This window comes from Chiloscyllium plagiosum, unplaced genomic scaffold, assembly GCF_037043375.1.
Source record: "Chiloscyllium plagiosum isolate Xiang-an unplaced genomic scaffold, Cpla_swu_hap1 HiC_scaffold_11, whole genome shotgun sequence".
Taxonomy (NCBI): Eukaryota; Metazoa; Chordata; class Chondrichthyes; order Orectolobiformes; family Hemiscylliidae; genus Chiloscyllium; species Chiloscyllium plagiosum.
The window spans coordinates 57,640,709-57,657,605 of record NW_028270149.1 but is presented as its reverse complement, the minus strand read 5'-3'; the positions used below and the strand labels follow the sequence as shown (position 1 = coordinate 57,657,605).

The 16,897-nt window shown below is 39.0% G+C and overlaps 1 protein-coding gene across 2 annotated transcripts; it reads left to right on the top strand.

Moving 5' to 3' along the window:
* Positions 1–5,292: 5,292 nt before the first annotated feature.
* Positions 5,293–16,309, top strand: LOC148148805 (snaclec bitiscetin subunit beta-like). 2 transcript variants are annotated; one of them, XM_087992093.1, is made up of 5 exons: positions 5,293–5,396; positions 5,969–6,141; positions 9,178–9,315; positions 9,425–9,532; positions 11,420–16,309. In XM_087992093.1, exons 1-5 carry the CDS (start codon positions 5,318–5,320, stop codon positions 11,507–11,509), a joined length of 588 nt encoding a protein of 195 aa, XP_087848219.1. In that variant the 5' UTR covers positions 5,293–5,317; the 3' UTR covers positions 11,510–16,309. The 2 variants fall into 2 exon arrangements, with proteins under 2 accessions (XP_087848219.1, XP_087848220.1); XM_087992094.1 differs by having other exon boundaries at positions 9,425–9,536.
* The last annotated feature ends 588 nt before the right edge of the window (positions 16,310–16,897 follow it).

The window sequence follows — 16,897 nt, the reverse complement described above, 5'->3', positions numbered from 1 at the left end:
ATCCAAAGGATTTCGGGGATAGATGAAAATGTGGATGTGATACCACAACCAGTTCAGCTATGATCTCATTAATTGCAGAGCAAGTCTAAGGGGCTTAAATGGTCTACTTCTGCTCCTCACTCAGATGGTGATAAATTAACACTTTATTTTATATGAAGATAATGCATCTTGAAATCATGTCAAATGTGCAAATGCATTTTACTGATTCTTGTGGTTTGGACTTACTGAAATAATTTTTTCTTTCTTCAACAAACCACACACAACAGGAAACTGCATTCTGAGTGCATTGGAAAGCTCAAAACATCAACCGCAATAATGGTTTATTCAGAGAAAAAAGGATGAGGTTCAATTTGGGTAAACGTTTCCTCCTTAACTTAACAAAGAAAACTATCTGTTACTTAACAATTGTCAATTAATGTCCCTGGAAACCTGGCAGCTTGCATCATTCAAATAGATTGCTTTAGATTGGATTTGAAATTGATTGGGTGGGGGAGGGGGACAGAGTGGAGGGTTGGGGGGATGGTGTGGAAGTGGAGTGGAGCGGACATCAATACCACAATTTGAGACGTGGCTGTGACTGATTGGATTGGACTGGAGAGGAACTTACAATTGGAGGGGAGCACCTGGTCATCTCATAGGTACCAATGATATTGACAGGACAAGAAAAGAAGTTCTGCATAGTCAGTTTGAGGAGCCAGTCACCAAATTAAAAAGTAGAACCCTTAAGGTATTGATCTCTGGACTCTTACCAGTGCCACATGTGTATAAACAGACAGAAAATAAGATTTAAGAACTTCATATGTGGTTCAAAGACTGATATGAGAGAAGTGGATTCCTGCTGTGGGCACTGGCACAATCACTGGGGAAAGTATTGGGATAGCATTGGGATAGTCCACACCTGAACCATCTTGGGACCAACGTTCGAATGAGCGACATAACCAAGGAAGGAAAGAAGGTTGTAAACTAAATAATGGGTACCAAGGTCTCAAATTTTGGAAGATGTTGTAACTCAAAGAGTAGAGACAATGTAAGAGGGAAAGGTATAAATATAGCAAATGATAAACAGACCATGACAAGAAGTGATAGAGAGTACAAATAAAGGAATGATTCAAAAGCAAAGGCTAGACATTATAAAAATAATAAAAGGACAAAACTAGCTGTGTTGTGTCTGAATGCACATAGCATTGAAAACAAAACAGATGAACTGATAGTGCAACAGAAATAATTGGATAAGATCTGTTACTCAAGATGACTGAGAAGAGTCAGAATGGTTTTGTCATGTTAATTTATTGAAGTCTTTTGAAGGACTAAATGTGCCAAGGATAAAGAGTAACCTGTACTTAGATTTCCAGAAGACATTTGATAAGGTGCATTACCAAAGATTATTGCAGAAAGTTGAAGCTGATGGTGTAGGAGTTAACATTCCAATTGGCTAACATACAGAAAGTATGCACAAATGGTGTTTGAGTAGCAGGATGTGAAAAGTGAAGCCCTGAATGGGTCAGGGTCTCAATGTTTTACAATTTACATCAATAACTTTGCGAAGATATATATCTAAGTTCATGGACGACCCCAAGGTAGATAGGAAAATATTTTGTGAAGAAGAGATGAAGAATTTGGATACAGATTAGTTGACTAAATTGGCAAATATCCAGCAGATGAAGAATAATGTGAGAAAATATGAAGTTCTTCACTTTAGCTGGAAGAATAAAAGAGCAAAGTAATCAAGAAGGCTAATGGGATGCTACCCTTTATTACAAGAGTAATTGACCATAAAATTAAAGTGCTTCAGTTACACAGAACATTAGTGAGACTACACCTTGACTACTTTGTGCAGTTTTGGAATCTTTTTAGAGAAATATGTAAATGCATTTGAGGTGGTTCAGTGAAAATTTATTAGATTGATACCTGGAATGAGTGGGTTCTTTTATGAGATGAGGAAAGGTGGGACAGACTGGGCTTATTAACACTGGCGTTTAGAAGAATGACGGGTGACATAAATGAAGCTTGTATGATCCTGAATATTCCTGACAAAGTGGACCTGGAAAAGATATGTCTTCTTTTGAGTCAGATCAAAACTAAGGGATACTGTTTTAAAATTAAGGGCTGTCCTTTCAGGACACAGCTGAAGAGGAGTGTTTTCTCTCAGAAGGTTGTAATTTGGAAATCTCTATTTCAGAAGTCAGTGAAGGCAAGTCCATTGAATATTTTTAAGACAAGGTTGATATATTCTTGTTAGTCGGAGAAATCAAGAATTTTCAGGAGATAGATGGGAATGTAGAATTCAAACTCAAGCTAATCAGCCGTGACTTTATTGAATTGCAGAGCCAGGTGGAGGGGCTGAAAGATTTATTTCTGCTCCTTTTTCATATGTTCGAATGTTTGCAGAATCTTTGCTAATGCATTCCACGCTTTTTGAGTTGGACTTAAGAAACTAGCATTTTCTCCTCCTCTGAATTCCCATTGTCCAATCCTTTCTCAACATCCAGGCTGTTTCCATCCACTTTGATACAGTTTTGTATGCACATTTGAGCACCAATGATTGATATTTCAAGTCTCTGTGTTGCTAACTTCCCAAAGTAATTGGGTTCATGTAGATGCAGAGATTGGTAGAAAAGATCACATGTTGAAGTTTTATTGACTGTCTGGTTGAAAAAGACTTGAATAAACAGTAAAGTTACATCATTGATTCTATGACCAGTTCTCTTGCAAAAGAGAGCTACTCTCAGGACACATGCTAAGTGCAATGTTACGTTACTTTGCATTAATTAAAATGCATGCAAAATCACAGGCCTAACATCTGGATTATTCTTTTTGTGAGCGTTGCTATCTATTGGGAGTGACAAATCACTACTTCCAGACTGGAAGTGATGCTGCAGCACTGTGGCTACAATTGGATGTTTCAGACAGTAGAGCTCTGAGATAGCTGATTCATAAGACCAAAAGATGTAGGAGCAGAAATTAGGCCTTTTGGCCCATTGAGTCCGGTTTGCCATTCAATTATGGCTGATAGGTTTTTCAATCCCGTTTTCCCACTTTCTCCCCGTAATCTTTGGTCCCCTTGGCAATCAAGAACTTATCTATCTCTGTTTTAAACATACTCAATGACCTGGCCTCCATAAACTCTGTGGCAGTGAATTCCATAGATTCACCGCTATCTGGCTGAAGAAGTTTCTCCTTATCTCCAGTCTAACAGGGCTTCTCTCTACTCAAAGGTTGTGCCCTCAGGTCCCAGTCTCTCCCACCAATGGAAATATCTTCCCAACATCCACTCTGTCCAGACCATTCAGTATTCTGAAACTTTCAATCAGGTCCCCTGTATTCCTTCCAAACTCCATCGGGTATAGTCCCAGAGTCCTCATATGTTAAGCCTTTAATTTCTGGCATCATTCTTATAAACCTCATCTGGACCCACTCCAGGACCAACACATCTTTCCTGACGTATGGGACTCAAAATTGCTCATAATACTCTAAATGTTATCTGACCAGAGATTTATAAAGCCTCAGAAATGCATCCCTGTCTTTATATTCTAGTCCTCTCAAGATGAATGACATTATATTTGCCTTCCAAACTATTGACTCAACCTGCAAGTTAACCTTAAGAGAAACTTGGACTAGACTCCCAAGTCCCTTTGCACTTCAGATTTCTGAATTTTCTCCCCATTTAGAAAATAGTCCATGCCTGTACTTTCTACCATAGTGCATGACTTCACATTTTTCCACATTATACAACATCTGCCACTTCTTTGCCCACACTCCTAACCTATCTAAATCTTTCTGAAGCCTACCCACCTCCTCAATACTACCCACCCCTCCACCTATCTGTGTATCATCTGCAAACTTAGCCAGAATGCCTTCAGTTCCTTCATTTAGATAATTAATGTATGAAGTGAAAAGTTGTAGTCCCAACACCGACCCTTGTGGAACACCCTAGTCACAGGCTCTATCCTGAGAAAAACCCTTTTATCCCCACTCTCTGCTTTCTGACACTCAGCCAAGCTTCTATCCATGCTAGCACCTTGCTTCTAACACCATGCACCCTTATCTTACTGGCAGCCTTCTGTGCGGCACCTTATTAAAGGCCTTCTTGCAGTCCAGATAGATAACATCCATCAGCTCTCCTTGGTCTAACCTGCTCATTACCTCCTCAAAGAATTCTAACAGACTAGTCAGGCATGACCTCCCCTTGATGAAACCATGCTGACTTTGCCCTATTTTACAATGCACATCCAAGTAAGAATTCAGAATTGTCATCCTTCACAATGGACTCCAAAATCTTACCAACAACTGAGGTCAGGCTAGTCAGCCTATAATTTCCCATTTTTTGTCTTGTTCCTTTCTTAAACAAGGGAGTAACATTAATGATTTTCTAGTTCTCTGGGACCCTCCCTTACTCCAGTGATTCCTGAAAGATCATTACTAAAGCCTCCATTATCTCTTCAGCTTTCTCCTTCAGAACTCTAAGGAAAACAGGTGAAAACCCAAATCTCTGCATGGCACTACCTCTCCAGCCCAACTGCCTGCTGTTATCTCTATTCTTCCTCATGTCTGGCCGCAAACATATTCTCAAATATCATTACAACATTATTAGCTGACAGCCTTGTCTTCGGCTAACTAAACACAGGGCTCTCTTTCTATTTCTCCATACATTACAAGCCTATTTGTTTACACAAAATGTTATTATTGAAGGGAGGAATAAAAGAGCTGGACAATTCGCACCTGATGTTTACACTTGCTCATAATTTAGCAAAAGGATCAAACCCAGAAAGTGTTTGCTTTTTTCTCCCCCTCATAGAACTAGGCACCACTGAACATTTGTACTGGTGTCACAGCAGAGGGCAGCCAACTGAAAGCTAACTGCACCTTTTATTCCTGTCTATATGGTCTATGTATTTTGTGATGGGAGGCTGCGTTCAGGTCCTGTCATTGACGTCCTTCCAGAATTCACAGAAATTAATTGGATACACTCTTTTTAATTAAATGGAGCTGCATCCAAACCTGGAAAAATGAGGTGGAAATTTCACATATATGTTTGTGATATATTTCAGCCATTGGAAACTTTCATTGTTCCTGTTCAGGTTTTGAGGACAACAACACATGAGACAGCTCCTAGTACTTCTAAATTAAATGTTTCCTTCACTTCTATAGGTCTCTTGAGTAAATACCAATTCTATTCACTCATATCCCAGCTGTATACAAAAAGGGTTTACTCAGCTGCACAGTAGCCATATAAAACCTGAGTACTGTATACAGCACACACATAATCAGCCAAGGCACTCTAGAGGGCACAGATCCATCCAGTAACTGGCCCTTTGACATGAAGATTTGTTCACTAATGGCTTTCGAAGCAAAACTGTTACTGCTTATTGCAACATTGCCCTTCTGGGATTTACAAGGTAAGTACAATATTTTGGTTCAAATCAGACCAAATTCTCACACTCTTCATTGTTTCTTCCTTAATCTCCTACAGAGACCTTTTTATTCTTTTACAATGTCTCTGACCTTTTTCATTCTGTTTCTCTTCCTGTCTCCCTTTCTGTCTCACTGTTTTTCTTTCTATCAGAAATTAAATGAAGAGATTGAGAGTTCAAAGCTTTATATATTTCTCATGAATTGTGGATGCAGCCACAGCTTCGTGAATGATATTGTGTTATGGCATTAAAGGAACACTCCATTTTCAATACATCTGTCTATGTTCTCCAGAATTTGCCTTTACTACTGAAATATACCAATAATGATGCTCTGTATGTATTGTGCTCTAATACTAACAGAGGAATATTATACAATATAAGCTATATTCTCAAAATCCCTTAGCTCCAGTGGCTATTTTTGTATGAACAATCACCTTTTATTCAGCAAATTAATGGAAACAGCATCAAGATAATTGATATTTCTATATTTGAGTATTTATTCAAGTTCAGTTAAGTGCGTAAGAAACCTTAGGGTTTTAAAAAAAAATTAATTCCAGCTGAGACTGAATCTGAGATACATGTCGGCGAGTTGAAGATCAAAAGTCAGAATGAGCACAGACGCCTGAAGCGGGAACAGTTCTGCCAAGTGTTGTGCCTTCCAAACTGGTTTCTGTACAATTACACCTGTTATCGAGCTTCAACAGCCACTCATACGTGGATTCAGTCTGAGGTAAGGCAGAGTGCAGATTTACTTTAGTTCTGCTTTTGTATGAATAAAGATGGGGATTCAAAGGAGTCAAGGAAGTCAGAACCGTGCTACATACAATCTAATTCCCACACATTTCCACTTCTCCTATTGGTCTCTCGCTTAATTAATTTCTTACGACTATTTTTAACTTCTTTTTGCATGATTTGTAAGTCTAGATTGTTTTAGGACCATCAACTTTTATATATTTATTGTTCTAATTTAACCAACCTAACACTAATTCCTGAGAATGCTACTACAATCTTCATCCAATTCTTAGGGCATGCAGGATGATCGTGGTTGTGTAATTAGTAAAGTAATCTAGAGACATGAACTAAATTCCCTCCACAGCAGTTGGAAGATTAAAGTTTAATGAATTAAGTAAAATTGGCAATAAAATGTTGCATTAGCATTGCTGACTGCATGGAACTAACAGATATTTATAAAACCCAGCTGGTTCACTAATGCACTTTAGGGAAGGAAACCTGCACCATCATCTCAATTTATTTATATAAGACTCCAGACACACAGCAGTGCGGTTGACACTTGATTGCCCTCTGTTAAAGATCTAAGAAACCAATGACAGTGCCAGGGAGGGTCACAAGGGTACTGTGTCAAGTGCTGGAACTGAAGGTCTTATCCTTAAGTGAAAGTAAGCTTTATTTTCTGCAGTAATCGATTACTTTTGTATACATATTGTTTAAGAAGCATTAAGCCCATGTCATAAATACATAGAAAATAGAAACAGGAGTAAACCATTCACCCCCTTTGCGTGTGTTGAACCACTCAATATCCTGTTCCTGCTTTCTCTTCATACCCTTTAATCACTGTAGCCTTATGAACTGTTTCTTTTTCTTTTAAAGATTCAATATTTTGACCTCAAATGCTTTCTGTGGTAGAGAATGCCACAGTCTCACCACTCTTTGGTTGAAGAAATTTCTCCTCATCTCAGTCCTAAATGGCTTATCCCATATCCTAGACTGTGACCCCTTATTCTGGACTCCCTGGTCATCAGGAACAAACTAATAGTGCCATATAATGCATGGCAATGGATTCTGAGGTACATGGTAAAATACTCTTTAGAGTACTCAAACACCAGACAGGATTCACTCCTCTATCATGCATAGGGTTTGATTTGCTGTGGTTTCAATTCCTAGTCTTGAGGATCTAATCGTCTCTTCCTTGTTTCTTTAAATAACAGAGTGTAGACTCTCTCAGTTTCACATAACCTATCAGGGTTTTAGTTAAAGACTTTTGGTCTGGAATTTTTAAATTAAATTCCTTACCATGAGATGATGTATTTCTCAACAGTTATAAACTATCTCCCCTTCAAAATAGCAACTTCTAAAGCATTCATCTTGAGTCTCTTCAAACTGGCAAACTGAAACATAAACGCCTTCTTCAAGCTATTAATGTTTCCTCTAATCAATATCTGACCTTCTAAAGTGAAATCCTAATGTACAACTGTTTACTTTGTTTACTCTCCCAATGGAAACAAAATTACATTATATACTAATAACTTTCTCTGTAATACTGTTTCTAAAAGAATTCATCATAGTTGCAGAAATACTTATAAGTTAATCATTAAAACTCCTTCAAATGACAAAGACCAAAAGTCACTAGCCACTAGTTCAAGCACAAATGCTAAAATAAATGATATTGAATTGCACATAAATCACACTCCCATATCCTTTTAGCAAGCCATTTTTTGTGACAAATTGTGTATCTCCAATTCATTCAATATAATCCTTTAATCTCGGAATAGGATATGAGTTATCTATTGTCAGCATGGTGACTTTGCAATAATCAATACAGGATTTTTATGACCTAGTCAGTTTTGGAACCATCACAACAACTTAAACGAATCTCTCTGAACTGAGTAAAAAGGATGTTGTTTTATGGATAACATGTCACTTAAATTATGAAATGGCAATGCCGTTTTGTCGTGACCTTTTCTACAAGTTGTATGTTCTATGGTTCTGTAATAGCTTCCATTTGGTCTAATGTTTCTACTTCCTTCCTTACCTTTTTCACTACAGTTAAGTACACTTTTCCCCTGACTATCAACCTGTTGTGATATCTTTTCAGCACATTAACATGACACGCCTGCTGATCATTTCACCTATCTGGAGTAGTCCTACGTAATTCACATCAAGTTTCTTATTGATTTGTAACGGTCGAGTGAACTTTGCATTTAATGTTTCCCCAGAAACAGGTGACAATACTAACAGCTTTTCTCCAACAATAAAATGGCAAACTTTCACCTTTCATCCGGTTTAGTTTTTATTATTTGATGAGCGTGTTTCGGAAGCTTTATCACCAGATCACATGCTCTGATCAATTTCTCTCTGAAACACAAAACAAGGATTCTGAGCTTTGGCTTATTAATTGTTTAATTAGTTTTAATGGCCCTTTCATTTTGTGTCTTCATATTAGGTCAAAAGGACTAAATCTTGTGTATTCATTAGGACTGTCCATATTGATGAACAGTAACAAAGGAATTCCGTTATTCCTGTCATTAAGAGTTTCTTGACAATAAGCTCTTAACATTGTCTTCAAAGTCTGATTCCAATGCATCTTGGGATTTGGGATGATAAGCAGATGATGTAAATTGTTTTGTTCCCAGATTAGTTGTCATTTATTTAAATATTTGCAACATAAAAATTAATCCTTGATCTGATTGCATTACTTTGGGTAATCCATATCTTGTACGACAATTATAAGCTAACCTTCCCATTATCAGTTTCACAATTATATTTCCTAAAGGCAATGTTTCAATAAATCTTATATAAACATTCAAAATTATTAAAAGATACGTTCCCATCCCTGGTTTTAGGTCCCTTCAAATTTTGGGGCTTCCCAGGGAGACACTGCATGCATTTAATTTTAGAGTTTGATTTAATGCCATTTATTGTAGTGATGGTCATCCATCCAGAATGGTCTGATGATTGCATATTTGACAATCGTCTCTCTCAATTGGTCTGAATGAACACTAACATGCATATTTATCTCTTTTCTCAGCTACGCTGTCAGCAGTTGGTTCCGGGTGGGCACCTTGCTTCACTTCATAGTTTGGAGACTAATAGGTTTCTTGTAACTTTGGCAAGAAACAAATTGAGTAGTTATGTGACTTGGGTTGGTGCCTCTGACAAGTATAAGGTGAATATATTTACTTTGCAAACTTGGATGGTGCCATTGTCTATTTCTTATCTTACGAATCACGCACAACAATTAACATTTTTCTCTTTTGTCATTCACTCTAATTTAGCCAGGTACCTTCTTCTGGACAGATGGATCTCCATGGGATTATTCCAACTGGAAACATTACCCTGCAGTAAATGACGTTCATTACTGTGTTGAACTCAACATTAGGCATGTAGGTATGTTTATTTATGTTGAAACATGGGAATATGACCTTTTTTTCTCCTAATAAGGTTTGATTTTATGAATCCTTCAGAGATGGTGGCATAATAGCAATGTCATTGGACTGTAATCCAGATGGAGAAAGTGAGGACTGCAGGTGCTGGAGATCAGAGCTGAAAATGTGTTGCTGGAAAAGCGCAGCAGGTCAGGCAGCATCGAAGGAACAGGAGAATTGACGTTTCGGGCATAAGCCCGAAGAAGGGCTTATGCCTGAAACATCGATTCTCCTGTTCCTTGGATGCTGCCTGACCTGCTGCGCTTTTCCAGCAACACATTTTCAGCTGTAATCCAGATGCCCAGGTTAATGCCTTTGTGTCTTGCCACAGTAGTTGACGGAATTTAAATTTGCTTAATAAATCTGGAGTGTAAGTCCAGTCTTAGCCAAAGAAGGATAAGATTCAGCCCATACAAAAATAACTGGATTTACCACATAGAGGTTGAATACACTGTCAATGAGCATCTTTGCTCATGAGGCTGTGCCAGCAGCTATTGTGCAAGGTGGAACATCTCACAAAACAGGAGGCCACTGAGATGCAAACGAAATGCAGAATCTGAAAGTGCAGATGATGAGAAAGCAAATATGGCGGTGATTAAACCTGAAGTGGGAAGAAATTTGATCCCACTGGTAACTAATACTAACTCGTTGAAGTCGTACTGATAATTGATAACAATAGTGATTCCCCTCAAAATCAATAGTAACCCAAGAACTCATTGATACTCTTAATATAACTGGAAGTTGTCTTCTTTCTTTATCTTATACTGTCCCTTAAGATTAAGGATGACTTTCTCCCACTCAGGATTTGAAGATCCTGAACAGTCCAGTGCTGGAATTGTGCACCATGGTGGTATTTGAGCTGTTGGCTGGGTGAGATGCTTGAGTTTTCACAAAGACCTCCCTGTTTTTGCACTTGGCCTCCATCTGGCCCCACTGAAAATGCTTGAGATGGTAGGATTTTGCAGAAATATTGCTGGTGATATTTATCTATGGATTTGAGATGTCTGCTGGACATGAACCATGTCTCGAATGCAGGCCACTGCTGCCCTGTAGACCAAGTGCCTGGTGCTGGATTTGAGGTCTTATTTTTAAAAACTCCTTAAACTACTTTGTCTCTCTCCAACTTTGTAATTCTTCCAAAAATCCATCTTTCCAACAATGTCAGCCCTTTTAGATTCCCCCGTTAGATATTGCCATCCTGTCCTTTAGCTGTTTCTATGTTCCCTTCCACAAATAACTTTGAAATTGGTTTTATCTGAAAGGCAAATTGTAAATATAATTATTCTATTTTTGTGCTTGCAATGTATTCATTATTCTGTTGTTTATGTTTACCTGTGTTTATCTTGCCCATCTGTTTCATTTATGATGTGGAGGAGCCGGTGTTGGATTGGGGTGGACAAAGTTAAAAACCAGAGTTTTGATCAGAGTGGTGCTGGAAAAGCACAGCAGATCAGGCAGCATCCGAGGAGCAGGCATTCCTGATGAAGGGCTTTTGCCCGAAACGTCGATTTTCCTACTCCTCGGATGCTGCCTAACCTGCTGTGCTTTTCCAGCACCACTCTGATCTAAACTCTGGTTTCCAGCATCTGCAGTCCTCATTTTTGCAAAGTTAAAAATCACACAACACCAAATTATATTCCAGCAGGTTTGTTTGGAAGCACCAGCTTTCGGACCAGGAGCAGTGCTCCGCAAGTTTGCAATTTCAAATAAACCTGTTGGACTTTATGGTGTTGTGTGGTTTTTAACTTTGTTTGTCTGGGTGATTAAATAAAGATAAAAAAGATCACTAATCACAAATTAACTAACTAAAATTAATGGATTCTTCTTTTCCATTGCCCTTTTTAGATATTTACAAAATGGAAATCAAATATTGTTCAGAAAGAAAACATTTCATTTGTCAGTACAAGCCTGATTCTGCGTAATCTACTTCTCTGAGAGCTAAACGGAAATCTGTTGATCAAGCAAGCCTCAGCTCAAAGATCATTCATTCCAGTTTCACCTCTGACATGAACGTACATCATTTAAAATTAGTTTGTATAATGAGTTTAAGCATGTTATCGCTAACAGAATGTTTCGGTGCTAGGGTATTGATGATTCTAGCCATTTGGATCATCCCAGAGGGAAAACCTGTAAAAGAAAACAATATTCTTTAAAAGGAACAGAGTAGTTGTGCTGGAATTCCTCCTAGGGTTTACAACATGAGTCGGACCTCGGTGTCTTGTTTACCAGTTTTACTGGTTTCCTTTTGAAATGGAGAAAGAAACATGTGTCTTTTTCATCCAACGTAAGGATAAGTCTGATGAATGATATTCCTATTGCAACTTAGTGTTTTACAATGTGTAACAGTTTGTTTTTTCTTCTATATTTGAAAATCTGCCCAACATAATAGCACAAAAGTGGGGTCTAGCTGGATGTATATTTTCTGCTGTTTGCTTGTTTTTTTTGGAATGCAAATACTGTATAATTAACAACATTCTAGCAATATTACTTAAGACTTGGGCTTCAGAACTTGCTGCTCCCTGAGCCAAGCTAATCCAGGACAGTTAGAATACTGGGATCTACCTGGCAATGTGGAAAAGTGCCCAAGTATGTCCTGTAAATGAAAAGCAGGACAAATCCAACCCGGTCAATCAGTGCCCCATCAGTCTACTCTTGATCATCAGTAAAGTGATGGAAGGTATCATCAATAGTGCTATCAAGCAGCACTTGCTCAGCAGTAACCTGTTCAGTGCACCCAGTTTGGGTTTTGACAGAACCACTCAGCTCCTGACCTCATTACAGCTTTGGTTTAAACATGGACTAAAAAGCTGAATTCCAGATGTGAGGTGAAAGTGACAGCCCTTGATATCAAGGCTGCGTTCGACTGAGAGTAGCATCAAGGAGCCCTAGCAAAACTAGAATCAATGGGTATCGGGGGCAAACTCTTCAACGGTTGAAGTCATACTCGGCGCATAAGCAGATGATCATGGTAGTTGGAAGTCAGTCATCTCAGGCCCAGGATACCTCTGCAGGAGTTCCTCAGGGTAGTGTCCTAGGCTCAACCATCTTTGGTTGCTTCATCAATGACCTCCCTCTGTTATAAAGTGGGGATGTTCGCTGATGTTTGCGCAATGTTTAGAACCATTCACTCCTCAGATACTGAAGCAGCCCATGTTCAAATGCAACAAGAGCTGGATAATATCCATGTTTGGGCTGAATAGTGGCAAGTAACATTCATGCCACACAAATGCCAGGCAATAAGAGACAATTGAACCACTGGCCCTTGGCATTTAATGGTGTTAACATCACAGAATTCCCCACTATCAATATCCTGGGGGTTATCATTGACCAGAAACTCAACTAGACTCACCACATTAACACAGTGGCTAACAGAACAGGTCAGAATGGAGTCATAGAGACGTACAGCATGGAAACAGACCCTTTGGTCCAACTCATCCATGCCGACCAGATATCCTAACCTAATCATATCCTATTTGCCAACACTTGGACCATATTCTTCTAAACCTTTCCTATTCATATACCCATCCAGATGCCTTTTAAATGTTGTAACTTGTACCAGTCTCCAACATTTCCTCTGGCAGCTCACTCCACACATGCACCAATCTCTGCGAGAAAAAGTTGCCCCTTAGGTCCCTTTTAAATCTTTCCCCTCTCACTCTAACCCTATGCCCTCTTGTTCTAGACTCCTCCAGCCCAGGGAAAATACCTTGTCTATTTACTCTATCCATGCCCCGTAGATTTTATAAACCTGTTTAAGGTCACTCAGTCTCCAATGTGCCAGGGAAAACAGCCTCAGCCTATTCAACCTCTCCCTATAACTCAAATCCTCCAACCCAGGCAATATCCTTGTAAATTTTTTTTGAACCCTTTCAAGTTTCACAACATCCTCCCAAAAGAAAGGAGACCAGAACTGCATGCAATATTCTAAAAGTGGCCTAACCAATGTCCTGTACAGCTGCAACAAGACCTCCCAACTCCTATACTCAATGCTTTGACCAACAAAAGAAAGCATACCAATTGCCATATTCACTATTCTATCTACCTGTGATTCCACTTTCAAGGAAGTATGAACTTGCACTCCAAGGTCTCTTTGTTCAGCAACTCTCCCCAGGACCTTACCATTAAGTGTGTTTGTCCTGCTCTGATTTGCCTTTCCAAAATACAGCACCATACGTTTATCTAAATTAAATTCTATCTGCTACTCCTCAGTCCATTAGCCTACCTGATGAAGATCCCATTATCATCTGAGGTAACCTTCTTTACCATCTCTACGCCTCCAAGTTTGGTGTCATCTGCAAACTTACTAACTATACCTCCTAAGTTCACATCTAAACATTTATATAAATGACAAAAAGCAGTGGACTCAGCATCAATCCTGGTGACACTCCACTGATCACAGGCCTCTAGTCTGAAAGGCACGCCTTCACCACCACCCTCTGTCTTCTACCTTTGAGCCAGTTCTGTATCCAAATGGCTAGTTCTCCCTGTATTCCATGAGATCTAACCTTGCTAACCAGTCTCCCATGAGGAACCTTGTCAAATGCCTTATTGAAGTCCATATAGATCACATCTAACACTCCACCCTCATCAATCCTCTTTGTTACTTCTTCACAAAACTCAATCAAGTTCATGAGACATGATTTCCCGTGTACAAAGCCATGTTGACTATCCCTAATCAATCCTTGCCTTTCCAAATACATGTACATATTCAAAAAACTCAGTCAAGTTTGTGAGACATGATTTCACATGCACAAAGCCATGTTGGCTTTTCCAGCTAGGAATACTGCAGCAAGTAATTCACCTTCTGACTCTTCAAAGCCTATCCACCAACTACAAGGCACGAGCCAGAAGTGTGATGGAATACTCCCCACTTGCCTGGATGGGTGCAGCTCCAACAACTCTCAAGAAGCTTGACACCATCTAGGGCAAAGCAGCCTGCTTGATTTGCAGTATATCCAAAGCATCCACTATCTCCATTACTGACACTCAGTAGCAAATGTGTGTACTATCTACAAGATGCACTGCAGGAATTCACCAAAGATCCTCAGACAACACCTTCCAAACCCATGACCACTTCCATCTAGAAGTACAAGGGCAGCAGATATATGGGATCACTACTATTTCCAAGTTTCCCTCCAAGCCACTCACCATCCAGATTTGGAAATATATTGCCATTCCTTCACTGTTGCTGGGTTAAAATCCTGGAATTCCCTCCCTAGTGGCATTGTGAGTCAACTTAGAGCAGGTGGACTGCTCAAAAAGGCAATTCACCATGAGCTTGTCAAGAGCAATTGGGATCAGGTAATAAATGCTGGCCAGGCAGTGGCGCCCACATCCCACAAATGAATAAAAAAAAGGAAAACCTATTATCACCCCCTGTTACCTCAGGACCGAATATTATATACCTGTTTTGAAAGACTCTGAATACGTTTGGAATTGAACATAAAACACAACAAATTGAAGAGAAAGGGATCATATAGGTGGCAGCCAGTCTCATCGAGGCTCTGTTAAATAGGAATGAGAACAAATTTCAAACACTGACACATTTAGAAAGTAAACTCTTAAGAATACTCAGATTTACCTGTTTTAATGACAAACAAATACATCAGGCCTGAATTTTACTGAGTTTGAAGGACTGTGGAACTGTTTACAAATGTTGAATGGAACTCAATTCCAGAATTCCTGCACATGGTATTCGTACTGGGATGAACTCTATGGGAGACTTGTTTGTGCAGGTGCTGAGAATTATTGATGTTACTTGATTGACCTCTCTATAAGAAAATAATCAATTATTTTTCTGTGATCTCTTTTGTCAATGGATCAATTTTTACTTACCCATGCTTAAAGTTATCAGTCTTTAAATTTTCTGTTATTAATATTTAATGTCTCATTGATTGACAGTTTTTCAGAACGTGGGAGCCAGAGTTCTTTTCTTGCCCCCAGAAATTATGAAGAGGTGTTTTTATGCAGTTTTGCATGTGTAATTGCTGATAGAGAGCTCCTTGTTTGTGTATATGGTGTAGGTGTTTTAATCAAACTGTTCAGACACATTATGATCACCTCTGGAGCAGCTAGGACTTGAACCCAGGCCTTATGGCTTAGATGTAGGGACACTACAATTTTACCAATAAAATCCTTTTTGCACATTGTATATATTGAGTAATGGAGGATAAAAGGGCAATGAATTAACATAACGGGACTGAGAATGCATTGTGAGGGTGTGTAAGTTGCATTGAGTAACCAATGGGGACCACAAAACTCATTGCCATTGATTAGCTATGAGAGCACAAAGTTGGTGTGAGATGTGAATAAGGGGATGAAGAGATGTGAGGACCAAAACTGTACTGAAACAACTGAGAGAAAGCTCCAGAGGACAAGACCAGCCTTTAACTAGACCTTACTGACACCAAAATCGACATGTAAAGGGGCATGTTATACCAAGGTGGTTCTATGAGTCAGGAAAACAAACTACCTGCTTTGATAAAAAAATTGTCACCTATCAACTGCATTTGTATAGCCCAGATATCTTCTTCAGTAATGTGTATTACACAGCAACTGGTGAACATTTTGCCATGTACTAATGAACAGTCATGGTAATTCAACTGTCAATTATCGGTGGCAATCAAGAAACTATCCAAAAGCTCCCTGCAAGGTATATTGCATGCTAAAAACGATCAGGGGGCTTAATGAAAACAATGCATTGAGAATATATGCTATAAATAAAGAAACATTTGCAACCCATCCCAATGATAAATGGATTTGTAATTATTGCAATATTGCCCAACCAAGGCTGACTTCCCCTAACTACTCAGCATCACTCAGCGACAGTTCTTTTCTGACTGGATTTAATTTTCCAAGAATATTCAATAACTCAAACAATAGTACATTTCTTTGCATAGCAACCAAATCTACCAACTGCAAATTTCTCTTAGGCAGAATTAGATGAATTCAAGCAGTGTTATGGCAGAAAGACAGAATTCAGTTTTCTGTGAGCTACAAAAGAAAACAATGATCCAAATGTTCTGAAGACAGTGCACTAAGCTGCACCTGAAAAATCACGTGAGGTTGAATGTGTTTAGCTTAGCAGTCACACAACATAATATGAAAAAATTGAGAACGTGGGAGAGTTGTAAGAAGAACATTCAAGTGATTGACGGTAGTAATGAGGCTTTAGTAGCAATGGGGATGAAATAATGGTGGAGACAGCTGACGTTCCAAAGCAGAACGTCATGAAAGTGACTAGAATGTTGGGTCTGAAGCTCAGCGCAATACATCGGGTTTTGTGAATTTTGGATTCGGTCTAAGTGAGCATTCACAAAAAGG